Here is a 26,270-nt window from a genome sequence, read left to right as displayed (position 1 = left end):
CAGCTCATCCCAAACTGTCTCAGTTGGGTTGAGGTTGGGTGATTGTGGAGGCCAGGTCATCTGATGCAGCAGTCATTCACTCTCCTTGGTCAAATAGCCCTTACACAGTCTGGAGGTGTGTTTTGGGTCATTGTCCTGTTGAAAAACAAATGATTGTCCAACTAAGTGAAAACCAGATGGGCTGGCATATTGCTGCAGAATGCTGTGGTAGCCATACTGGTAGCCAAATGTGCATTGAATTCTAAATAAATCACTGACAGTGTCACCAGAAAAGCACCATCACACCTCCTCCTCCATGCTTCACGGTGGGAACCACACATGCGGAGATCATTCGTTCACCTACTCTGCGTCTCACAAAGACACGGTGGAACCAAAAATCTCAAATTTGGACTAATCAGACCAAAGGACAGATTTCCACCTTTCGAATATCCATTGCTTGTGTTTCTTGCCACAAAAAAAAGTATATTTTACTTATTGGTGTCCTTTAGTAGTGATTTCTTTACAGCAATTCAATCATGAAGGCATGATTAACACAGTCTCCTCTATACAGTTAATGATGAGATGTGTCTGTTACTTGAACTCTGTGAAGCAGTTATTTGGGCTGCAATCTGAGGTGCAGTTAACTCTAATGAACGTATCCTCTGCAGCAGAGGTAATTTTGGGTCTTCCTTTCCTGTGCCGGTCCTCATGAGAGACAGTACCATTATAGCGCTTGATGGGGTTTTTTTTCCGACTGCACTTGAAGAATCTTTCAAAGTTTTTGAAAATTTCCACATTGACTGACCTTCTTGTCTTAAAGTAATGATGGACTGTTGTTTTTCTTTGCTTATTTGAGCTGTTCTTGCCATAATACGGACTTGGTCTTTTACTAAATAGGGCTATCTTCTGTATACCACCCATACCTTGTCACAACACAACTGATTGGCTCAAATGCATTAAGAAAGACAGAAATTCCACAAATTAACTTTTAACTTCTTGCGTCGAGCCAACCCGGATCCGGGATCATGACTACAGCCTCAAGCCCATTACCATAACGCAACGTTAACTATTCATGAAAATCGCAAATGAAATTAAATGAATATGCTAGCTCTCAAGCTTATCCTTTTGTTAACAACACTGTCATCTCAGATTTTCAAAAATATGCTTCTCAACCATAGCAAACTAGCATTTAGCATTTAGCGTTAGCATTTAGCATTAGCATTTAGCGTTAGCATTAGCAGGGAACATTTTCACAAAAACCAGAAAAGACATTCAATAAATAATTTACCTTTGAAGAACTTTGGGTGTTTTCAATGAGGAGACTCTCAGTTAGATAGCAAATGTTCAGTTTTCCTGAAAGATTATTTGTGCAGGAGAAATCGGTCCGTTTTCTGCGTCATGTTTGGCTACCAAAAAAAAACGAAAATTCATTCATCCAAACGCCAAACTTTCTTCCACATTAACTCCATAATATCGACTGAAACATGGTAAACGTTATTTAGAATCAATCCTCAAGGTGTTTTTCACATATCTCTTCATGATATATCATTCCTGGAAGTCTCCTCTCTGTCTCAATCACATGAATGAATGCGAGCAGCTTGGAGATTACGCAACAATTTCAACAAAGGACACCGGGCGAACCCCTGGTAAATGTAGTCTCTTATGGCCAATCTTCCAACGATATGCCTACAAATACGTCACAATGCTGCAGACAACTTGGAGAAACGATAGAAAGGGCAGGCGAATTCGTGGGGCTTTCACAGCCATATAAGGAGACAATGAAAAACAGAGCCTCAAAAATCCTGCTCATTTCCTGTTTGAAGTTTCATCTTGGTTTCGCCTGTTGCATCAGTTCTGGGGCAGTCACAGATAATATCTTTGCAGTTTTGGAAACGTCAGAGTGTTTTCTTTCCAAAGCTGCCAATTATATGCATAGTCGAGCATCTTTTCGGGACAGAATATTGCGCTTAAAACGGGCATGTTTTTTTTATCCAATAATGACATATCACCCCCATAGGTTGAAGAGGTTAACAAGGCACACCTGTTAATAACTTCTTGATACACCCATCCCTTTAGCGGGATCATTTTCATCAACACCCGCCGAATTGCAGCGCGCAAAATTATAATTAAATTACTAAAAATATTAATTTTCATGAAATCACAAGTGCAATATAGCAAAACACAGCTTAGCTTGTTGTTAATCCACCTAGTGTGTCAGATTTCAATACAGCTTTTCGGCAAAAGCATAACAAGCGTTTATGTAAGAACATCTCTCTCATTAGACAAAATATTTCATACACTAGCAGCCAAGTAGATTGGTCAAGAAAAGCAATAGATTAAATCGCTTACCTTTGATGATCTTCGGATGTTTGCACTCACGAGACACCCAGTTACACAATAAATGTTCCTTTGTTCCATAAAGATTATTTTTATATCCAAAATACCTCCATTTGTTTGGCGCATTATGTTCAGAAATCCACAGGCTCGAGCGGTCACGACATCGCAGACGAAAATTCCAAATAATATATAATAATATAATAATATAATATATGCCATTTAGCAGACGCTTTTATCCAAAGCGACTTACAGTCATGTGTGCATACATTCTACGTATGGGTGGTCCCGGGGATCGAACCCACTACCCTGGCGTTACAAGCGCCATGCTCTACCAAGCTCTACCAACTGAGCTATTTGGATAGTCCGTAATATCCTCAGAAACATGTCAAACGTTTTTTATAATCAATCCTCAGGTTGTTTTTAAAATATAGAATTGATAATATATCAACCTGGACTGTCGCTTTGTCAATAGGAGAGGGAGAGACAATAGCTGCCCCACTCGGTTGCGCAAGCAAAACTCTGCGAACACCGAGCTATCCACTGATGCGATGTTATCTTTCTCGCTCATTTTTCAAAATAGAGCCTGAAACTATGTCTAAAGACTGTTGACACGTTGAGGAAGCCATATGAAAAGGAATCTGGTTGATATCCCTTTAAATGGAGGCAAGGCATCCAACAGAGTGCTTTCAGGAAAAACAGGACTTCCTGGTTTGATTTTCCTCAGGTTTTCGCCAGCAATATCAGTTCTGTTACACTCACAGACAATATTGTGACAGTTTTGGACATTTTTGAGTGTTTTCTATCCTAATCTGACAATTATATGCATATTCTAGTTTCTGGGCCTGAGAAATAGGCAGTTTCAAATGGGTACGTTTTTTAGCCAAAAACGAAAATTCTGCCCCCTACACTCAAGAAGTTAATTGAAATGCCGGTGACATGCAGGTGTCTATCTCATGAAACTGTTTGAGAGAATGCCAAGAGTGTGCAAAGCTGTCATAAAGTGGCTACTTTGAAGAATGTCAAATATAAAATACATTTTGATTTATTTAACACTTTTTTGGTTACTACATGATTCCATATGTGTTATTTCATAGTTTTGATCTCTTCACTATTATTCTACAATGTAGAAAACAGTAAAAATAAAGAAAAACCCTTGAATGAGTAGGCGTGTCCAAACATTTGACTGGTACTGTATATAAATATATATTCAATAAAGACTCAATGTTATCAAAAACAAAACAGCTGATTAAAAACAACACTTCAAAATAACAAAATGTGTACATAATGTATTGATAGGAGCACTACTTAGTCTGCCAATAGGGCGTCATGGCAACTGTATGGGCTACTGGTGCTGTAAGCTATTCAATATCGCCTGAAAAATACACTTCACTTCCAGATATTCACGTTCATGGTTGTTATTAGTTCAGATTTGATTATTGGATTCGTGCTTTCTGGAACTTGCATTATACACTCTATCCGCTGGGTTTTGAAGGCACTTGAATGTTGCCTTTTTCACCACTTGTCGTCACTGTTGACCGTTAGTGTGAGAAATGTTCACCTATCTTGGTCCCTCCCGGTTTCAGAGGGTGAGGAGATATTTTGTGGCTTTGTTACAGAGACACAGGGCGTGAGAGAGACTAGTCGGAGAATAGATCAGTCTGTTTATACCGTCTATAAATGTAGTCGGATTTGACAAATACCTTGTTCAAAACCTTGATTTTTTTTTAACATAATTTCATCTCTTTGGATCTATGCTTGGCACACCTTCGATGCAAATATGTCTTTACCGAATAGAAGGAGCTCTATTGTGACGTTTTTAGTGCTTGTGCTGCTGGAGTGTTACTGGGAAGCGGTGTCCGGGCAGCTCTCCTACTCCGTCTCAGAGGAGGTAAACCCGGGGACTTCCGTGGGAAATATCGCTAAGGATCTAAACCTCAATGTCCAGGATTTGGAGTCTCGTGTGTTTCAGATTGTCACCGGATCCAAGAGAAAGTATTTCGCGGTAAATCTAAAGACGGGTGTTCTCTATGTGAATGAGAGAATAGACAGGGAGGAGCTCTGTGCAAATGCTCCTAAATGTACAGTCAGTGTAGAGGCCGTTATCAACAATCCGTTGAAGCTTTACCGTGTAGAAATTCATATTTTAGATACAAATGATAATGCACCGACTTTCACTGCTAAATCACAAAGTATAGACATTGCAGAGAGCACGTTGTCTGGGGTTAGATTCCCCCTACTATCGGCCTATGATGCTGATGTGGGGAAGAACGGTATCAATACATACAAGCTTAGTTCTAATGAACATTTTTCCTTAGCGGTGCATAAAGGAGGAGGTAGTGTGTCTGCTGAGTTAGTGCTGCAGAAAGCTTTAGACCGAGAGAAACAGCCTGTGATCCAGCTCACACTGACCGCTGTAGATGGAGGAAATCCTCCGAAGTCTTGTACTTCAGACATAATAATTAATGTGCTGGATAATAATGACAACACCCCGGTGTTTACAAAATCGTTGTATAAGACTCTAATTTTGGAAAATGTTCCGATTGGGACAAAATTATTAACTCTTAACGCGACAGACGCCGATGAAGGAACGAACAGCGAGATAATATATTCTCTGAGCAAAAAAGATCAGGACCATATTTTAGATGTTTTCTACATTGACCCAAATACAGGGACAATAACAGTTCAAGGCGAAATAGATTTTGAGGAACACCCTGCCTTTGAGATCCGTGCCCAGGCGAGTGACAGAGGCCAGCCCCCGATGGCATCTCATTGTAAAATATTGGTAGATGTCGTGGACCTCAACGACAATGCCCCTGAGATCACTGTGACGTCACTCTTACACAAAGTGAAGGAGGATGCGAAGGTTGGCACTGCCATTGCTCTCGTGTCTATTCTCGATAAAGATGGTGGCAAAAACGGAGTGGTTCATTGTAAGGTTGAGAATGAGGTCCCTTTTAAGTTAGAAACAAACTATAACAATTATTATTCTTTAGTGGTCGATGGGCCTCTTGACAGAGAGAGTGATTCTCATTACAATGTCAACATAATAGCTACGGATGATGGGACCCCGCCTCTCTTCAGCACCAGCGTTATTACTGTGCACGTTTCTGATGTGAATGACAACGCTCCTCATTTCTCAGAACCCGTGATTAATGTTTATGTGAAAGAGAACAGTCAAATAGGAGAGATAATCACAACAGTGTCTGCAGTTGATGTTGACGTCAATGAAAATGCCCATGTGACCTACTCATTCTTAGAGAGTAACAGCAACTCAGTGCTGCTGTCTACAATGGTCAATATAAACTCAGATACAGGAGATATAGTCAGCCTGCAGTCTTTTAACTATGAGGAGATACAAACTGTCCATTTTAAAGTTCAGGCCACAGACTCGGGTGTTCCTCCGCTCAACAGCAACGTGACTGTGAACGTTTTTATTCTGGATGAGAATGACAACAGTCCTGGGATTCTCGCGCCCTATTCTGATCACGGCTCCGTTAACTCTGAGAACATTCCCTATTCTGCTGAAGCGGGCTACTTTGTGGCCAAGATCAGGGCTGTAGACTCCGACTCTGGTTACAATGCGCTGCTTTCTTATCACATTTCTGAGCCCAAGGGAACCAACCTCTTCCGAATCGGAACCAGCACAGGGGAGCTAAGGACTAAGAGGCGAATGAGTGACAATGACCTGAAAGCTCACCCGTTGGTCGTGGTGGTGTCTGATAACGGAGAACCCTCACTGTCAGCGACTGTGTCTATTGATGTAGTGGTGGTTGAAAGTACAGGTGAAATCCAGACTGAATACAGAAACGTACCAAGAAAGGAGGAAAGCTTCTCTGATTTAAACCTGTATTTGCTGATCGCCATTGCCTCGGTGTCAGTGATATTTTTATTGAGCTTGTTCATTTTAATAGCTGTAAAATGCCACAGGACAGACGACAGTTTCAAAAGGTACAGCGCCCCAATGATCACCACACACCCTGACGGGAGCTGGTCTTACTCTAAATCTACTCAGCAGTATGACGTGTGTTTCAGTTCAGACACACTGAAGAGTGACGTAGTGGTTTTTCCCGCGCCGTATCCACCTGCAGATGCAGAACTGATTAGTATTAATGGAAATGACACGTTTGACAGGACTCAAACATTTCCCAACAAAGAGAAGGTAAGAAATTAAGTTTTCAGTTGTACCAGAAATGTGTTTTTCTCCTATCCTTAAAATACAAATTTGCTTTGATGTGCTTCTCATTGTGTTTGGATGATGTAGTCTATTGATTCGCTGTCTCAATGAAATTATTTGTTTGAAATAGACAACATCTTACTGCCTTCACAAGTTGAAATAAACTCCTTGCTTTTCGCTCGCTGTCAAGAGAAACATACGTGCTCTGTCCAAGGTGCTGAAACATATTACGGTCTTTCACTGCCTGTTTTTGCCAGTTGTTTGAACTAATATCGTGGATGCGCTTTTTTTTTTTTTTGCCTTTACTCCATTTACAACTTTTCATATGAAGAAGAACATGGCCTACATGTGCTCAGATATTATGGTCTTCATTCAGATTTAGTGTGTGTGTGTCATGGCGTGTAGGCAACAAAAATTAAAACGGAGTTAGTGTAAGCTCATACATTCCCCACGTGGCGTCACTGTTGACCGTGGCATTGAGATATTGTATTTTGTGTCTTGAGGCCCCTCCCCGTTTCACAGGGTGAGGACATTTCTCGGGGCTTTGTTACAAAGAGACGCAGGATGAGAGAGAGAGAGACAGAGACTGGTCGGAAGCCACATCAGTGTTAACCGTGTAAAAATTCTGGATTGGAAACATATTTCTCGAAGCTTTGATTGTTTGACAGATATTCGTATCTTTGGATCTATGCTTGGCTCACCTTCGATGGAATTATGTCTTTACCGAATAGGAGATATGTTGTGACGTATTCAGTGCTTTTGCTGTTGGAGTGTTTTTTCTGGGAAGCGGTGTCCGGGCAGCTCTCCTACTCCGTCTCAGAGGAGGTAAACCCGGGGACTTCTGTGGGAAATATCGCTACGGATCTAAACCTCAATGTCCAGGATTTGGAGTCTCGTATGTTTCAGATTGTCACCGGGTCCAAGAGAAAGTATTTCGAGGTAAATCTAAAGACTGGTGTTCTCTATGTGAATGAGAGAATAGACAGAGAGGAGCTATGTGCGAAGGCTCCGAAATGTACTGTCAGTGTAGAAGCTATTATCAACAATCCTTTGAAACTCTACCGTATAGAAATTAACATTTTAGATGTTAATGATAATGCCCCATCTTTCAGTGCTAAATCACAAAGTAAAGACATTGCAGAGAACGCATTGCCTGGGGTTAGATTCCCCCTACTATCGGCCTACGATGCTGATGTGGGGAAGAACGGTATCAATACATACAAGCTTAGTTCTAATGAATATTTTTCCTTAGCGGTTCATAAAGGAGATCGTGTGTCTGCTGAGTTAGTGCTGCAGAAAGCTTTAGACCGAGAGAAACAGCCTGTGATCCAGCTCACACTGACCGCTGTAGATGGAGGAAATCCTCCGAAGTCTGGTACTTCAGACATAATAATTAATGTGCTGGATACTAATGACAACACACCGGTGTTTACAAAATCGTTGTATAAGACTCGAATTTTTGAAAATGTGCCGCTTGGGACAACATTATTAACTCTTAACGCGACAGACCCAGATGAAGGAACGAACAGTGACATTGTATATACTCTGAACAATGAAGATCAGGACCATGTACTAGATGTTTTCCATCTTGACCCAAATACAGGGACTTTAACAATTAAAGGCAATATAGATTTTGAGGAACACCCTGCCTTTGAGATCCGTGCCCAGGCGAGTGACAGAGGCCAGCCCCCAATGGCAGCACACTGTAAAGTATTGGTAGAAGTGGTTGACCTCAACGACAATGCCCCTGAGATCACTGTGACGTCACTCTTAGACACAGTGAAAGAGGACGCCAAGGTTGGCACTGCAATTGCTCTCGTGTCAGTCCTCGATAACGATGGTGGGGAAAATGGAGTTGTCCGTTGTGAGGTTAAGAATAAGGTCCCTTTTAAATTGGAGACAAACTATAACAACTATTATTCGTTAGTTGTAGATGGGCCTCTTGACAGAGAGAGTGATTCTCATTATAATGTCACCATCACAGCTACGGATGCAGGGACCCCGCCTCTCTCCAGCAGCCGTGTTATTACTGTTAACCTTTATGACGTGAATGACAACGCTCCTCGCTTCTCAGAACCCGTGATTAATGTTTATGTGAAAGAGAACCGTCCGGTAGGTGGGATAATCACAACAGTGTCTGCAGTTGATGTTGACGTCAATGAAAATAGTCAGGTGACCTACTCATTCTTAGAGAGTAAAAGCAGCTCAGTACCGCTGTCTACAATGGTCAATATAAACTCAGTGACAGGAGATATAGTCAGTCTGCAGTCTTTTAACTACGAGGAGATAAAAACCTTCCAGTTTAAAGTTCAGGCCACAGACTCTGGTGTTCCTCCTCTCAGCAGCAACGTGACTGTGAATGTTTTTATTCTGGATGAGAATGACAACAGTCCTGGGATTCTCGCGCCCTATTCTGATCACGGCTCCGTTAACACTGAGAACATTCCCTATTCTGCTGAAGCGGGCTACTTTGTGGCCAAGATCAGGGCTGTAGACTCCGACTCTGGTTACAATGCACTGCTTTCTTATCACATCTCTGAGCCCAAGGGAACCAACCTCTTCCGAATCGGAACCAGCACCGGGGAGCTAAGGACTAAGAGGCGAATGAGTGACAATGACTTGAAAACACACCCGTTGGTCGTGTTGGTTTCTGATAACGGAGAACCCTCACTGTCAGCGACTGTGTCTATTGATGTAGTGGTGGTTGAAAGTACAGGTGAAATCCAGACTGAATCCAGAAACGTACCAAGAAAGGAGGAAAGCTTCTCTGATTTAAACTTGTATTTGCTGATCGCCATTGCCTCGGTGTCAGTGATATTTTTATTGAGCCTGTTCAGTTTAATAGCGGTAAAATGCTTACGGACAGACGACAGTTTTAAAAGATACAGCGCCCCAATGATCACCACACACCCTGACGGGAGCTGGTCTTACTCTAAATCTACTCAGCAGTATGACGTGTGTTTCAGCTCAGACACACTGAAGAGTGACGTAGTGGTTTTCCCCCCACCATTTCCGCCTGCAGATGCAGAACTGATCAGTATTAATGGAAATGACACGTTTAACAGGACTCAAACATTACCCAACAAAGACGAGGTAAGGAACATAGTTTTCACTTAACCCAGAAATCAATTAGTCTCATATCCTTCAATTATACTTTTTTTTCTGTCTTTTTTGTACTTCTTAATGTCTTTGTATGACGTTGACCTTTCTTTCTCATTTGAATGTTCAATGAAATAATATATATCTTGCTGCCTGTAAAAGTTCAAATGTTTTACTGTTCTCGCGCTGTGAAGTGAAGCACACGGGTGCTGTCTATGGTGCTGAAAATCATCAAAGTCTTCGGCTGCGTGATTTTGCCAGTTATTTGAAGTAATGTTGTGAATACGTTTTTTTGCTATAATTAGCAGACATTTTAGCAGAAATGTTCATATGAAATAGCACATAAATGTGTCGTCGTCATGCTTATATTGTGTTTGGATGGGTGTCATTGTGATATTCGGAGTTGGTGTATGCTTGTGCATTCACCACCTGGCGTCACTATTGACCATGGCATTAAGATATTATATTCGAGTCTCGAGGCCCCTCCCAGATTCAGAGGGTGGCAAGACTTTTCAGCTCTTTGTTACAAAGAGACCCAGGACGAGAGAGAAACGGAGTGGTCGGAAGCCACATCAGCGTTTACCGTAAAAAATATTCAGCTGGATTTGAAACATCATTTTTCGATGCTTGGATTAATTGACGCATAATCGTTTTTTTTGGATCTATGCTCGGCTCACGTTCGATAAAATGATGTCTTTGTCGAATAGAAGGAGCTCTATTGTGACGTATTTAGTGCTTGTGCTGCTGGAGTGTTACTGGGAAGCGGTGTCCGGGCAGCTCTCCTACTCCGTCTCAGAGGAGGTAAACCCGGGAACTTCCGTGGGAAATATCGCTAAGGATCTAAACCTCAATGTCCTGGAGTTGGAATCGCGTATGTTTCAGATTATCACCGGGTCCAAGATAAAGTATTTCGAGGTAAATCTAAAGACTGGTGTTCTCTATGTGAATGAGAGAATAGACAGAGAGGAGCTCTGTTCGAAGTCTTCGAAATGTACAGTCAGCGTAGAGGCCGTTATAAACAATCCGTTGATGCTTTACCGTCTAGAAATGAACATTTTAGACGTTAATGATAATGATCCGTCTTTTAGAATACATTCTCAAACTTTAGACATTGCTGAGAGCACATTACCTGGACTTAGATTCGCTCTGTCGGAGGCCTCTGATGCTGATGTGGGTAAGAATGCTGTAAGCACATACAAGCTTAGTCCGAATGAATACTTCTCGCTTGATACACACAAAGGGGGAGGTAGTGTGTCTGCTGAGTTAGTGCTGCAGAAAGCTTTAGACCGAGAGAAACAGCCAGTGATAAAGCTCACACTGACCGCTGTCGATGGAGGAAACCCTCCGAAGTCTGGTATGTCACAGATTATTGTTCATGTTTTGGATAACAATGATAACGCTCCAGTTTTTAGTAATTCATTATACAAGACCCGAATTTTGGAAAATGTGCCCCTCGGCACAACGATCATCACCTTAAATGCCACCGATGTCGATGAAGGTACAAATAGTGAAATTGTGTACTCTCTTAGGAGCAAGGAACAGGACCATTTCTTAGATATCTTTCAAATAGACTCTAAAACAGGTATCATTACAGTTAAAGGGAATATTGACTTCGAGGAAATACCTGCGTTTGAGATCCGTGCCCAGGCGAGTGACAGAGGCCAGCCCCCGATGGCAGCGCACTGTAAAGTGTTGGTGGAAGTGGTGGACCTCAACGACAATGCCCCTGAGATCACGGTGACGTCACTCTTAGACACAGTGAAAGAGGACGCCAAGGTTGGCACTGCAATTGCTCTCGTGTCAGTCCTCGATAAAGATGGTGGAAAAAATGGTGTTGTCCATTGTGAGGTTAAGAATAAGGTCCCTTTTAAATTGGAGACAAACTATAAAAACTATTATTCGTTAGTTGTAGATGGGCCTCTTGATAGAGAGACGGCTTCTCAGTATAATGTCACCATCACAGCTACGGATGAAGGGACCCCGCCTCTCTCCAGCACCAGCGTTGTTACTGTACACGTTGCTGATGTGAATGACAACGCTCCTGGCTTCTCAGAAACAGTGATTAACGTTTATGTTAAAGAGAACAGTCCGATAGGCGAGCTAATCAAAACAGTGTCTGCAGTTGATGCTGACGTCAGTGAAAATAGTCATGTGACCTACTCATTCTTAGAGAGTAACAGTAACTCACTACCGCTGTCTACAATGGTCAATATAAATTCAGATACTGGAGATATAGTCAGCCTGCTGTCTTTTAACTATGAGGAGATAAAAACTTTCAATTTTAAAGTTCAGGCCTCAGACTCCGGTGTTCCTCCTCTCAGCAGCAACGTGACTGTGAACGTTTTTATTCTGGATGAGAATGACAACAGTCCTGGGATTCTCGCGCCCTATTCTGATCACGGCTCCGTTAACTCTGAGAACATTCCCTATTCTGCTGAAGCAGGCTACTTTGTGGCCAAGATCAGGGCTGTAGACTCCGACTCTGGCTACAATGCGCTGCTTTCTTATCACATCTCTGAGCCCAAGGGAACCAACCTCTTCCGAATCGGAACCAGCACTGGGGAACTAAGGACTAAGAGGCGAATGAGTGACAATGACCTGAAAACTCACCCGTTGGTCGTGTTGGTTTCTGATAACGGAGAACCCTCACTGTCAGCGACTGTGTCTATTGATGTAGCGGTGGTTGAAAGTACAGGTGAAATCCAGACTCAATACAGAAACGTACCAAGAAAGGAAGAAAGCTTCTCTGATTTAAACTTGTATTTGCTGATCGCCATTGCCTCGGTGTCAGTGATATTTTTATTGAGCCTGATCAGTTTAATAGCTGTAAAATGCCACAGGACAGACGACAGTTTCAAAAAGTACAGCGCCCCTATGATCACCACACACCCTGACGGGAGCTGGTCTTACTCCAAATCTACTCAGCAGTATGACGTGTGTTTCAGCTCAGACACACTGAAGAGTGACGTAGTGGTTTTTCCCGCGCCGTATCCACCTGCAGATGCAGAACTTATCAGTATTAACGGCAACGAAACGTTTAACAGGAATCAGACATTACCCAACAAAGAGAAGGTAAGAAATACCGTTTTTTTCTAAACATAGTAATAATTTTCTATTCTTTACTGAACATGTTTTCCTTGTTTCATGCTTCTCAATGTTTTGATGACGTTGACATTTACTTCACTGTCTCATCTGAATGTTCAGTGAAATAACGGACTTCTTAATTACTTTATAAGTTTTAAATACGGCTTGGTTTTTACCCGCTGTAAATTCAAACTTTGGTGCTCTGTCCATGGTGCTGAAAGCCATCTTGCTCAAACATTGGTTGTTTACTTGAGCGAATAGCTTTTTTGTCGTTTTGTAGGCCTGTATTTTGTAGACCCTGACATGTAGTGCAGAACTTAAATTAAGTTATCGGATATATTATTGTTCAAATGCACAGGTTTTGCCTTTGTGTCGTAGAATAATGTGATTTTCTGAATAATTATTGTAAGCTCGTTCCGGTGCCACGTGGCGTCACTATTGACCGTGGCTTTGAGATTTTATGTGAGTCTCTAGGCTCCTCCCAGCATCAGATGGTGAGGAGATTTCTCGGGGCTTTGTTACAAAGAGAGGAATAAAGAGAGAGATGCTGCTGTCGGAGGCGACATGGTGTTTACCGTGTAGAAATTCGATTTGATTAATATATTGTTTTATGCTTTGATTAATTGAAGGATACTCATCTCTTTTGATCTATGCGTGGCTCTCATTCGATGGAATTATGTCTTTACCGAATAGAAGGAGCTCTATTGTGACGTATTTGGTGTTTGTGCTGCTGGAGTGTTACTGGGAAGCGGTGTCCGGGCAGCTCTCCTACTCCGTCTCAGAGGAGGTAAACCCGGGGATTTCCGTGGGAAATATCGCTAAGGATCTAAACCTCAATGTCCTGGAGTTGGAGTCGCGTCTGTTTCAGATTGTCACCGGGTCCAAGAGAAAGTATTTCGAGGTAAATCTAAAGACTGGTGTTCTCTATGTGAATGAGAGAATCGACAGAGAGCAGCTCTGTGCAGAGGATCTAACATGTACAGTCCGTGTAGAGGCTGTTATCAGCAATCCGTTGAAGCTTTATCGAATAGAAATAAATATTCTAGATGTTAATGATAATTCCCCGTCTTTTCCTACGAGGTCCCAACATATCAATATAACAGAAAACACATTAACCGGTGCTAAATTCCCCCTAAAATCCTCTCATGATGCGGATGTTGGTAAGAATACCGTTAGTACATACAAGCTTAGTCACAATGAATATTTTTCTCTCGCTACACACAAAGGAGGAGAGAGTGTGTCTGCTGAGTTAGTGCTGCAGAAAGCTTTAGACCGAGAGAAACAGCCTGTGATCCAGCTCACACTGACCGCTGTAGATGGGGGAAATCCACCGAAGTCTGGTAGTATGGCTGTTATAGTTAATGTGTTAGACATAAACGACAACCCACCAGTTTTCAGTAAATCGCTGTACAAAGCCAGTGTTTATGAAAACGTACCGATTGGAAACTCAATAATAACACTAAATGCTACTGATTTAGATGCAGGACCAAATGGTGAAGTGTTTTTTTCATTTAGCGAGTTTGGAAAAGGCAACTTTGCTGATATTTTTGTAGTAGACACAAAAACGGGGACTGTTACAAACAAAAGAAAAATAGATTTTGAAGAAAACAAAGCTTTTGAAATCCGTCTTCAAGCAAATGATGGGGCCAATCCTCCGATGACATCTCACTCCAAATTGTTGATTGAAGTACTAGACATAAACGATAATGCCCCTGAGATATCAGTAACGTCACTCTTAGACACAGTAAAAGAGGACGCTAAGGTTGGCACTGCAATTGCTCTCGTGTCAGTCCTCGACAAAGACGGTGGCATAAATGGGTTGGTACATTGTGAGGTTAAGAATAAAGTCCCTTTTAAATTGGAGACAAACTATAAAAACTATTTTTCATTAGTAGTAAATGGTCCTCTAGACAGAGAGAGCGCGTCTCATTACAATGTTACCATCGCAGCTACGGATGGAGGGACCCCGCCTCTCTCCAGCACCAGCGTTATTACTGTACACGTTGCTGATGTGAATGACAACGCTCCTCGCTTCTCAGAACCAGTGATGAACGTTTATGTTAAAGAGAACAGTCCGATAGGAGAAGTCATTAAAACCGTGTCTGCAGTTGATGCTGACGTCAATGAAAATAGTCATGTGACCTTCTCATTCTCAGAGAGTAAAAACAACTCAGTACCGCTGTCTACAATGGTCAATATAAACTCAGTCACTGGAGATATAGTCAGTCTGCAGTCTTTTAACTACGAGGAGATAAAAACTTTCCAGTTTAAAGTTCAGGCCACAGACTCTGGTGTTCCTCCTCTCAGCAGCAACGTGACTGTGAACGTTTTTATCCTGGATGAGAATGACAACAGTCCTGGGATTCTCGCGCCCTATTCTGATCACGGCTCCGTTAACACTGAGAACATTCCCTATTCTGCTGAAGCGGGCTACTTTGTGGCCAAGATCAGGGCTGTAGACTCCGACTCTGGTTACAATGCGCTGCTTTCTTATCACATCTCTGAGCCCAAGGGAACCAACCTCTTCCGAATCGGAACCAGCACCGGGGAACTAAGGACTAAGAGGCGAATGAGTGACAATGACCTGAAAGCTCACCCGTTGGTCGTGGTGGTGTCTGATAACGGAGAACCCTCACTGTCAGCGACTGTGTCTATTGATGTAGTGGTGGTTGAAAGTACAGGTGAAACCCAGACTCAATACAGAAACGTACCAAGAAAGGACGAGAGCTTCTCTGATTTAAACTTGTATTTGCTGATCGCCATTGCCTCGGTGTCAGTGATATTTTTATTGAGCCTGATCAGTTTAATAGCTGTAAAATGCTTCAGGACAGACGACAGTTTCAAAAGGTACAGCGCCCCAATGATCACCACACACCCTGACGGGAGCTGGTCTTACTCCAAATCTACTCAGCAGTATGACGTGTGTTTCAGCTCAGACACACTGAAGAGTGACGTAGTGGTTTTCCCCGCACCGTATCCACCTGCAGATGCAGAACTGATCAGTATTAATGGAAATGACACGTTTAACAGGACTCAAACATTACCCAGCATTGACAAGGTAAGACATCATGTTTTCAATTAGCACATAAATATTCTGTTCTCCTGTCATTTACTGAGCATTTACTCTGCTTTGTTGTGCTTTTTAAGGTATTTTGATGGTGTTGTCGTTTGCTCTTTAATGTACGTTTAACTGCCTATGTAAGTTGTAAAAATTGTGTGTTCTTTACCCGTTGTAAATATAAATGTCCGTGTGCTGTCCATGGTGCTGAAACGGATAATGGTATTTTTCTTGGTGTTTGAGCTAATGAGGTGATTGCGCTTAGTACATTTATTAGAGCTACTCATATTAACTTACACTTGTAATGAGATATTATGATCACCAGCCTTGGCTTGTGTCTGGGTTTTCTGAAATGTAATGTAATTTGATAATCTAAACTCATACATTGTTGCGTAAATGCCCCACTTGGCGTCACTGTTGACCGTGGCAATGAGATATTGTTTTTGGTGTCTCGAGGCCACTCCCAGTTTCAGAGGGTGAGAACATTTCTCGGGGCTTTGTTACAAAGAGACGCAGGGTGAGTGAGAGAAAGAGACAGAGACTGGTCGGAGGCAAAATCAATGTTTACCGTGTAAAAAATCTGGATTGGAAACATATTTCTCGAAGCTTTGATTGTTTGACAAATATTCGTATCTTTGGATCTATGCTTAGCTCACCTTCGATGGAAATATGTCTTTACCGAATAGAAGGAGATATTTTGTGACGTATTTAGTGGTTGTGCTGCTGGAGTGTTACTGGGAAGAGGTGTCCGGGCAGCTCTCCTACTCCGTCTCAGAGGAGGTAAACCCGGGGACTTCCGTGGGAAATATCGCTAAGGATCTAAACCTCAATGTCCAGGATTTGGAGCCGCGTATGTTTCAGATTATCACCGGGTCCAAGAGAAAGTATTTCGAGGTAAATCTAAAGACTGGTGTTCTCTATGTGAATGAGAGAATCGACAGGGAGGAGCTCTGTGCAAATGCTCCTAAATGTACAGTCAGTGTAGAGGCCGTTATCAACAATCCGTTGAAACTCTACCGTGTAGAAATGAATATTTTAGATGTTAATGACAATGCTCCATCTTTCCGAGCGAAATCACAAACTATAGACATTGCTGAAAACACTTTTCCAGGGGTACGATTTCCATTGTTAGACGCATCTGATGTAGATGTTGGAAAGAATGCTCTCAATACATACAAACTGGGCCATAGCCAGCATTTTTCCTTAGCGGTGCACAAAGGGGGTGAGAGTGTGTCTGCTGAGTTAGTGCTGCAGAAAGCTTTAGACCGAGAGAAACAGCCTGTGATCCAGCTCACACTGACCGCTTTAGATGGTGGAAATCCAGCAAGGTCAGGCACATTGGAAGTAATAGTTCATGTTCTGGATATAAATGATAACGCTCCAGTTTTCACCACGTCTTTGTACAAGACACGTATGATTGAAAATGCACCAATAGGAACGACGGTCATAACTTTAAATGCGACAGACTTTGATGAGGGTACGAATAGTCACCTTGTTTATTCTATCAGCAAAAATGAGAAGGATCATATCCTCCAGATGTTCGATATTGAGCCAAAAACGGGGATAATCACAGTTAAAGGTCAAATTGACTATGAAGAACATACTGCATTTGAGATCCGTGCCCAGGCGAGTGACAGAGGGCAGCCCCCGATGGCATCTCATTGTAAAATATTGGTAGAAGTGGTGGACCTCAACGACAATGCCCCTGAGATCACTGTGACGTCACTCTTAGACACAGTGAAAGAGGACGCTAAGGTTGGCACTGCAATTGCTCTCGTGTCAGTCCTCGATAAAGATGGTGGCAAAAATGGGTTGGTACATTGCGAGGTTAAGAATAAAGTCCCCTTTAAATTAGAGATGAACTATAAAAATTATTACTCTTTAGTAGTCGATGGGCATCTTGACAGAGAGAGGGCTTCTCAGTACAATGTCAACATCATAGCTACGGATGATGGGACCCCGCCTCTCTTCAGCACCAGCGTTATTACTGTGCACGTTTCTGATGTGAATGACAACGCTCCTCGCTTCTCAGAACCAGTGATTAATGTTTATGTTAAAGAGAACAGTCCGATTGGAGATGAAATTAAAACCGTGTCTGCAGTTGATGTTGACGTCAATGAAAATAGTCATGTGACCTACTCATTCTTAGAGAGTAAAAACAAGTCAGTACCACTGTCTACAATGGTCAATATAAACTCAGTCACTGGACATATAGTCAGCCTGCAGTCTTTTAACTATGAGGAGATAAAAACATTCCAGTTCAAAGTTCAGGCCACAGACTCTGGTGTTCCTCCTCTCAGCAGCAACGTGACTGTGAACGTTTTTATTCTGGATGAGAATGACAACAGTCCTGGGATTCTCGCGCCCTATTCTGAGCACGGCTCCGTTAACACTGAGAACATTCCCTATTCTGCTGAAGCGGGCTACTTTGTGGCCAAGATCAGGGCTGTGGACTCCGACTCTGGTTACAATGCGCTGCTTTCTTATCACATCTCTGAGCCCAAGGGAACCAACCTCTTCCGAATCGGAACCAGCACCGGGGAACTAAGGACTAAGAGGAGAATGAGTGACAATGACTTGAAAACACACCCGTTGGTCGTGTTGATTTCTGATAACGGAGAACCCTCACTGTCAGCGACTGTGTCTATTGATGTAGTGGTGGTTGAAAGTACCATTGAAATCCAGACTCAATACAGAAACGTACCAAGAAAGGAGGAGAGCTTCTCTGATTTAAACTTGTATTTGCTGATCGCCATTGCCTCAGTGTCAGTGATATTTTTATTGAGCCTGATCAGTTTAATAGCTGTAAAATGCTTCAGGACAGACGACAGTTTCAAAAGGTACAGCGCCCCAATGATCACCACACACCCTGACGGGAGCTGGTCTTACTCTAAATCTACTCAGCAGTATGACGTGTGTTTCAGCTCAGACACAATGAAGAGTGACGTTGTAGTTTTTCCCGCACCGTATCCACCTGCAGATGCAGAACTGATCAGTATTAATGGAAATGACACGTTTGACAGGACTCAGACATTACCCAACAAAGAGAAGGTAAGAAATAAATGTTTTATTTCACACAGAAATCAGATTCCATCCATCCCTTTGCCAAAAATGTGTATGCTTTGGCGTGCTTCCCATTGTCTATCGATGACAGCGTTTTTGAATAATCAGTTAAATAATTGGGATCTTACTGCTTCAACAAGTTGCAAAAATGTTCACTATCCGCTCCCTACACTATCCGCTCCCTATCTAGAGGATCATGTGTCCGCTGTCCATGGTGCTGAAACCCACCCGTTTTTGTCCTGTCCTCTTTTGCCAGGTTTCTTAGCCAAAAGAGGTTTTTGCTTGCTTTTGTATGTTTAGCAGACCTTGCTATAGTAAACAAAACTTACACAAGAGCATAGATATACACTGAACAAAAATATAAACGCAAAAGGTAAAGTGTTGGTCTCATGTTTCATGAGCTGAAACAAAAGATCCCAGTAATGTTCCATATGCACAAAAAGCTTATTTCTCAAAAATGTTGTGCACAACTTTGTTTACGTCCTTGTTAGTAAGCATTTCTCCATTGTCAAGATAATCGATCCACCTGACACGTGTGGCATTACAAGATGCTGATTAAACGGCATTATCATTACATAGGTGCACCTTGTGCTGGGGACAACAAAAGGCCACTTTAAAATGTGCAATTTTGTCACACAGCACAATGCCACATACATCTTAAGTTGTGAGGGAACTTGCAATTGGCATGCTGACTACAGGAATGTCCACCACATCTGTCTTCAGAGAATTAAATGTTAATTTCTCTACCATAAACTGCCTTCAATGTCATTTTAGAGAATTTGGCAGTAGGTCCAACTGGCCTCACAGGACCTCCACTTCTGGCTTCTTCACTTTCATGGTCGTCTGGTTAGTGTGTGGTGGTGGTGGTGGTGGGGGTGAGGAGTTCTTTTGGCTCGGCCTAGCTCCCCAGTGGGTGGGCTTGGCTGCGAAGTGAGTTGGCCTATGCTCTCCATGGCTGCAGGCTGCACCCCTGTCCGGTCATGTGAAATCCATAGATTAGGTCTTAATGAATTTATTTCAATTGACTGATTTCCTGATATGAACTGTAAATCAGCAACATCTTTGACATTGTTGCATGTTGCGTTTATATTTTTGTTCATAATTGTATTGTCATCATGCTTAGCTTGTGTCTGAGTGTCATGTCATTTTATGTGATTTTCTGAAGCTCGTACATTTACCACTTGACGTCACTGTTGACCGTGGCATTGAGATATTATATTTGGTCTCGAGGCCCCTCCCAGTTTCAGAGGGAGAAGTGATTTCTCGGGGCTTTGTTACAAAGAGATGCAGGACGAGAGGGAGACTGGTCGAAGCGGAGTACACATAGGTGTAAATAATAAGCTGAATTTGATACGTATATTTTTGGATGCTTTGATTGTTTGACGGATATTATTCTCGTCGGGTCTATGATCAGCTCACTTTCGATGGAATTATGTCTTTACTGAATAGAAGGATATCTATTGTGACGTATTTTGTTATTGTGCTGCTCGAGTGTTACTGGGAAGCGGTGTCCGGGCAGCTCTCCTACTCCGTCTCAGAGGAGGTAAACCCGGGGACTTCCGTGGGAAATATCGCTAAGGATCTAAACCTCAATGTCCAGGATTTGGAGTTGCGTATGTTTCAGATTATCACCGGGTCAAAGAGAAAGTATTTCGAGGTAAATCTAAAGACTGGTGTTCTCTATGTGAATGAAAGAATAGACAGAGAGGAGCTCTGTGCAGAGGAGCTGAAATGTACAGTCATCGTAGAGGCCGTTATCAACAATCCGTTGAAGCTTTACCGTTTAGAGCTGAATATTGTAGATGTTAATGATAACGCTCCGTCGTTTAGTGCGAAATCCCAAACTATAAACGTAGCTGAGAACACTTTACCTGGAGTTAAATTCACTTTATCAGAGGCTTCTGATTTGGATGTTGGTAAGAATACTGTTAGCACATACAAGCTTAGTCCTAATGAATACTTCTCTCTTGACATACACAATGGAGGAGAGAGTGTGTCCGCTGAGTTGGTGCTCCAGAAAGCTTTAGACCGAGAGAAACAGCCTGTGATACAACTCACACTGACCGCTGTCGATGGAGGAAATCCACAGAGGTCTGGTATGTCACAGATTATTGTTAATGTTTTAGATATTAATGATAACCTTCCGGTATTTACTAGCTCTTTGTATAAGACTCAAATTTCCGAGAATGTGCTCATAGGAACAACGGTATTCACTGTGAACGCGACTGATGCTGATGAAGGTACAAATAGTGAGATTGTCTACTCTCTTAGGAATAAAGACCAAGACCGTATTCTAGATATATTCGATATCGACCCCAACTCTGGCGTTATAACAGTAAAAAGCAATATTGACTTTGAGGAAAGAAAGGCGTTCGAGATCCGGGTAGAGGCAAGCGACAGAGGCCAGCCCCCGATGGCAGCACACTGTAAAGTATTGGTAGAAGTGGTGGACATCAACGACAATGCCCCTGAGATCACTGTGACGTCACTCTTAGACAGAGTGAAGGAGAACGCTAAGGTTGGCACTGCCATTTCTCTCGTGTCAGTCCTAGATAAAGATGGTGGCAAAAACGGGGTTGTACATTGTGAAGTAGAGAATAAAGTCCCCTTTAAATTGGAGACAAACTATAAAAACTATTATTCGTTAGTTGTAGATGGGCCTCTTGATAGAGAGACGGCTTCTCAGTATAATGTCACCATCACAGCGAAGGATGAAGGGACCCCGCCTCTCTCTAGCACCAGCGTTATTACGGTGGAGGTTTCTGATGAGAATGACAACGCTCCTCACTTCTCAGAAAACGTGATTAATGTTTATGTGAAAGAAAACAGTCCGATAGGAGATGTAATTAAAACAGTCTCTGCAGTTGATGCTGACGTCAGTGAAAATAGTCAGGTGACCTACTCATTAGAGATTAACAGCAACTCACTACCGCTGTCTACAATGGTCAATATAAACTCAGATACAGGAGATATAGTCAGCCTGCAGTCTTTTAACTATGAGGAGATACAAATATTCAGTTTTAAAGTTCAGGCCTCAGACTCCGGTGTTCCTCCTCTCAGTAGCAACGTGACTGTGAACGTTTTTATTCTGGATGAGAATGACAACAGTCCTGGGATTCTCGCGCCCTATTCTGAGCACGGCTCCGTTAACAGTGAGAACATTCCCTATTCTGCTGAAGCGGGCTACTTTGTGGCCAAGATCAGGGCTGTAGACTCCGACTCTGGTTACAATGCGCTGCTTTCTTATCACATCTCTGAGCCCAAGGGAACCAACCTCTTCCGAATCGGAACCAGCACCGGGGAACTAAGGACTAAGAGGCGAATGAGTGACAATGACCTGAAAGCTCACCCGTTGGTGGTGTTGGTTTCTGATAGTGGAGAACCCTCACTGTCAGCGACTGTGTCTATTGATGTAGTGGTGGTTGAAAGTACAGGTGAAATCCAGACTCAATACAGAAACGTACCAAGAAAGGACGAGAGCTTCTCTGATTTAAACTTATATTTGCTCATCGCCACTGCCTCGGTGTCAGTGATATTTTTATTGAGCCTTATCAGTTTAATAGCTGTAAAATGCCACAGGACAGACGACAGTTTCAAAAGGTACAGCGCCCCAATGATCACCACACACCCCGACGGGAGCTGGTCTTACTCCAAATCTACTCAGCAGTATGACGTGTGTTTCAACTCAGACACACTGAAGAGTGACGTAGTGATTTTTCCTGCACCGTATCCACCTGCAGATGAAGAACTGATCAGTATTAATGGAAATTACACGTTCAACAAGACTCAAACATTACCCAACAAAGACAAGGTAAGATGAATATGCTTCACGAATGTGAAAATGTTTTAAAACCCCAGCACAGTTTGATATAGCAGTTTTTTTGCAAAATTACAGACATTTGTCAAATGTAGTTGTATCATGGCTTCAGAGTTATAGGCCTCCACGTGTTTCCATGGTCAATTTTGTTTTTGATATCTTATGAGAATATATATTGGCATACATTGCGGGAACAATATTTCAAGGCTGTATCACAACCGGCCGTGATTGGGAGTCCCATAGGGCGGCGCACAATTGCCCCAAGGTCGTCCGGATTAGGGTTAGGCTGTCATTGTTGTCATTGTAAATAATAATTCTCATTAACTAGCTTGTCTAGTTAAATAAAGGTTACATTTTTATATTTTTATAAAACAATGTGGAAAATCACATCGCTGTGAAAGTACAGACGCTGTCCGTGGTGCTGAAACTGTTAGTGTTCTTTCGTTTCGAGGGGCAGAGGCCTTTTCGAATCAATGCCTATCATCGTTGAAAGTGGAATGGAATCATTCAAGTGGTAGAGAGTTGATTTTTATTTCAAATGTTTCATCTCTCTGCTTTGTCTCCCCAGTTAACATTCTATCTGGCAGTTTCTATGGGCGATCAAATAACGACAGCTGTCCTTGTATCTAAACTGTATTACCACTATTTCTAACTGACTATAATAATAACTCATTTTAAATGTTCCCATCTTTATCATTTCACGCTTTTGCACTTGTCATGAAGTGTATTCGAGTTCAACTCTACGGTGTGGTTGACTCTATCATGTAGTTGATTCAGATTTGACACGACATTGGTCGCTGGTTATACACAGTGATCTTTGCTACTTTGCTCACTACTATCACAAGAGGTCAACTATGTATTATATACAATGACATGAAATCGAACACGTAACACAGGGTGTCACTATAGACCACGGAAAGCAGCGAAGTCAAATGTGTTTTTATACTCCTCCTCTGAAGGACAATACAGAATAGCGTCACTGTCGGAGGGGCGTTGTGAAGAGAAACGGTCGAGGTGATGAGACGGAGAGGGCTGAGCTGTGTACAGAATGTCCGACATTTAACGGAATACTTCGGGTTTTGATGGATACATGACCCTTAGTTATTGGATTGAGTTGTTTTTATACATGCAGCGATGGATCCTCGAAGACAAAGAGAAAGCTTTTGGATTCAGTGCGTCGCCTTGCTTTGTTTATTTGGCTCGTCTGCAGCGCAGATCTCTTACTCTGTTTCAGAGGAGGTGGACAAAGGCACGTTTGTGGGGAATCTCGCCAAGGATTTGAACCTTAATGTACACGAACTGGAGTCGAGGGGTCTAAGGATTGTATCGGGACATAGTAAGAGGTATTTTGATGCGAATCTGAAAACAGGATTACTGTTAGTTAACGAGATAATAGACAGAGAGGAGCTTTGTCCGAATACGATAAAGTGCTCTTTGAATATCGAAGCCATATTAAGCCATCCTGTGCTTCTGCATCGTATTGAGGTTAATATTTTAGATATTAATGATAACACACCATCTTTTGTTGAAAAATCCCACACATTTAACATCTCTGAGTCTTCAACGCCGGGCGAGCGATATATGCTACCGATAGCAAATGACGCAGACATAGGAGCTAACTCGGTAAAGAGCTACAAGCTGAGCCCGAATGAACACTTTTCCCTGGATGTACAGAACAGCGGAGAGCAGAGTGTGTCTGCTGAGTTGGTGCTGCAGAAAGCGTTAGACCGAGAGAAACAGTCCGTGATCCAGCTCACACTGACCGCTGTAGATGGAGGAAAACCTCCACGATCTGGGACATTGCTGATAGTAGTGAACGTAATTGATGTTAATGACAATTCTCCAGTATTTTCTAAGCCGCTTTATAAAGTTCGTGTTCATGAAAACGCGCCTTTTGGGACAAATATATTAACTCTCACTGCAACAGATTTAGATGAGAGCGTAAATGGTGAGATAGTGTATTCTTTCTTAAAACGTGGAAATCTGGACCCCTCAAACATGTTTGCCATCAATTCAGACACGGGTGAAATTACAGTCAAGGGAAATTTGGATCATGAAGATAGTCCTGCATTTGAAATTCGAGTTCAGGCGATGGACCGAGGGCATTCACCTCGCAGTGCACATGGTAAAGTGTTAGTTGATGTTATTGATGTCAATGACAATGCCCCAGAAATCTTAGTGACGTCACTCATGAGTCCAGTGAAAGAGGATGCCGAGATGGGGACAGTGGTCGCCTTGGTGACAGTAACTGATAACGATGGAGGCCAAAATGGCCTCACTAACTGTGAACTTGTAGGGTCTGTTCATTTTAAACTAAAGTCGAACTACAAGAACTATTATTCGTTAGTGGTCGACGGGCCTCTTGACAGAGAGAGGGCTGCTCAGTATAATGTCACCATCACAGCTACGGATGAAGGGACCCCGCCTCTCTCCAGCACCAGCGTTGTTACTGTACAGGTTTCTGACGTGAATGATAACGCTCCTCACTTCTCAGAACCCGTGATTAGTGTCTATGTCAAAGAGAACAGTCCGGTAGGAGACGTCATTAAAACAATAACTGCTTTTGATCCAGATTCAGATGAAAATGCAAAAGTGACGTATTCATTATTAGATAAAAGTGTTTCAATATCATCATCTGTAAATATAAACTCAGATACAGGAGATATAGTCAGCCTACAGTCGTTTAACTATGAAGAGATAAAAACCTTCCAGTTTAAAGTTCAGGCCACAGACTCTGGTGTTCCTCCTCTCAGCAGCAACGTGACTGTGAACGTTTTTATTCTGGATGAGAATGACAACAGTCCTGGGATTCTCGCGCCCTATTCTGATCACGGCTCCGTTAACTCTGAGAACATTCCCTATTCTGCTGAAGCGGGCTACTTTGTGGCCAAGATCAGGGCTGTAGACTCCGACTCTGGTTACAATGCGCTGCTTTCTTATCACATCTCTGAGCCCAAGGGAACCAACCTCTTCCGAATCGGAACCAGCACCGGTGAGCTAAGGACTAAGAGGCGAATGAGTGACAATGACCTGAAAGCTCACCCGTTGGTCGTGTTGGTTTCTGATAACGGAGAACCCTCACTGTCAGCGACTGTGTCTATTGATGTAGTGGTGGTTGAAAGTACAGGTGAAATCCAGACTGAATCCAGAAACGTACCAAGAAAGGAGGAGAGCTTCTCTGATTTAAACCTGTATTTGCTGATCGCCATTGCCTCGGTGTCAGTGATATTTTTACTGAGCCTCATCAGTTTAATAGCTGTAAAATGCCACAGGACAGACGACCGTTTCAGAAGGTACAGCGCCCCAATGATCACCACACACCCCGACGGGAGCTGGTCTTACTCTAAATCTACTCAGCAGTATGACGTGTGTTTCAACTCAGACACACTGAAGAGTGACGTAGTGGTTTTCCCCGCGCCGTATCCACCTGCAGATGCAGAACTGATCAGTATTAATGGAAATGACACGTTTGACAGGACTCGAACATTACCCAGCAAAGAGAAGGTAAGAGGAACTCTCCTCCGCAGATGTTGAAATGTGTCTGCACTTCCAGTTTCAATGTGTTTTGTGTTGTGCGGAAACAGACAGAGATATGTGGTATTGGGAAATATGAAGATATGTTGACATCACGGCAGGTTTCAGATTGATATAACGTGTCC

At 42.5% G+C, this 26,270-nt stretch overlaps 1 protein-coding gene across 34 annotated transcripts in view; it reads left to right on the top strand.

Annotated features, from left to right (window-relative positions):
* Positions 1 to 26,270, top strand: part of LOC118381995 (protocadherin alpha-C2-like) — a 227,408-nt gene that overhangs the window by 115,909 nt on the left and 85,229 nt on the right. Inside the window, exon 1 of one of the 34 annotated variants that reach the window (XM_035768887.2) lies at positions 3,976 to 6,475. The exons of 29 other annotated variants lie outside the window; for them this stretch is intronic. In XM_035768887.2, the coding sequence (XP_035624780.2) occupies positions 4,094 to 6,475 (2,382 nt within the window). In that variant the 5' untranslated portion in view covers positions 3,976 to 4,093. Of the gene's footprint in view, positions 1 to 3,975; positions 6,476 to 10,123; positions 12,662 to 13,230; positions 15,732 to 20,089; positions 22,606 to 23,627; positions 26,116 to 26,270 lie in introns of those variants that run through there. 4 more of the 34 variants (XM_035768882.2, XM_052508253.1, XM_052508255.1 and 1 more) reach the window with 4 other exon arrangements.

The sequence above is a fragment of the Oncorhynchus keta genome, chromosome 4 (genome assembly GCF_023373465.1).
Source record: "Oncorhynchus keta strain PuntledgeMale-10-30-2019 chromosome 4, Oket_V2, whole genome shotgun sequence".
NCBI classification, from domain to species: Eukaryota; Metazoa; Chordata; class Actinopteri; order Salmoniformes; family Salmonidae; genus Oncorhynchus; species Oncorhynchus keta.
This window is presented reverse-complemented; position numbering and strand designations above follow the sequence as displayed.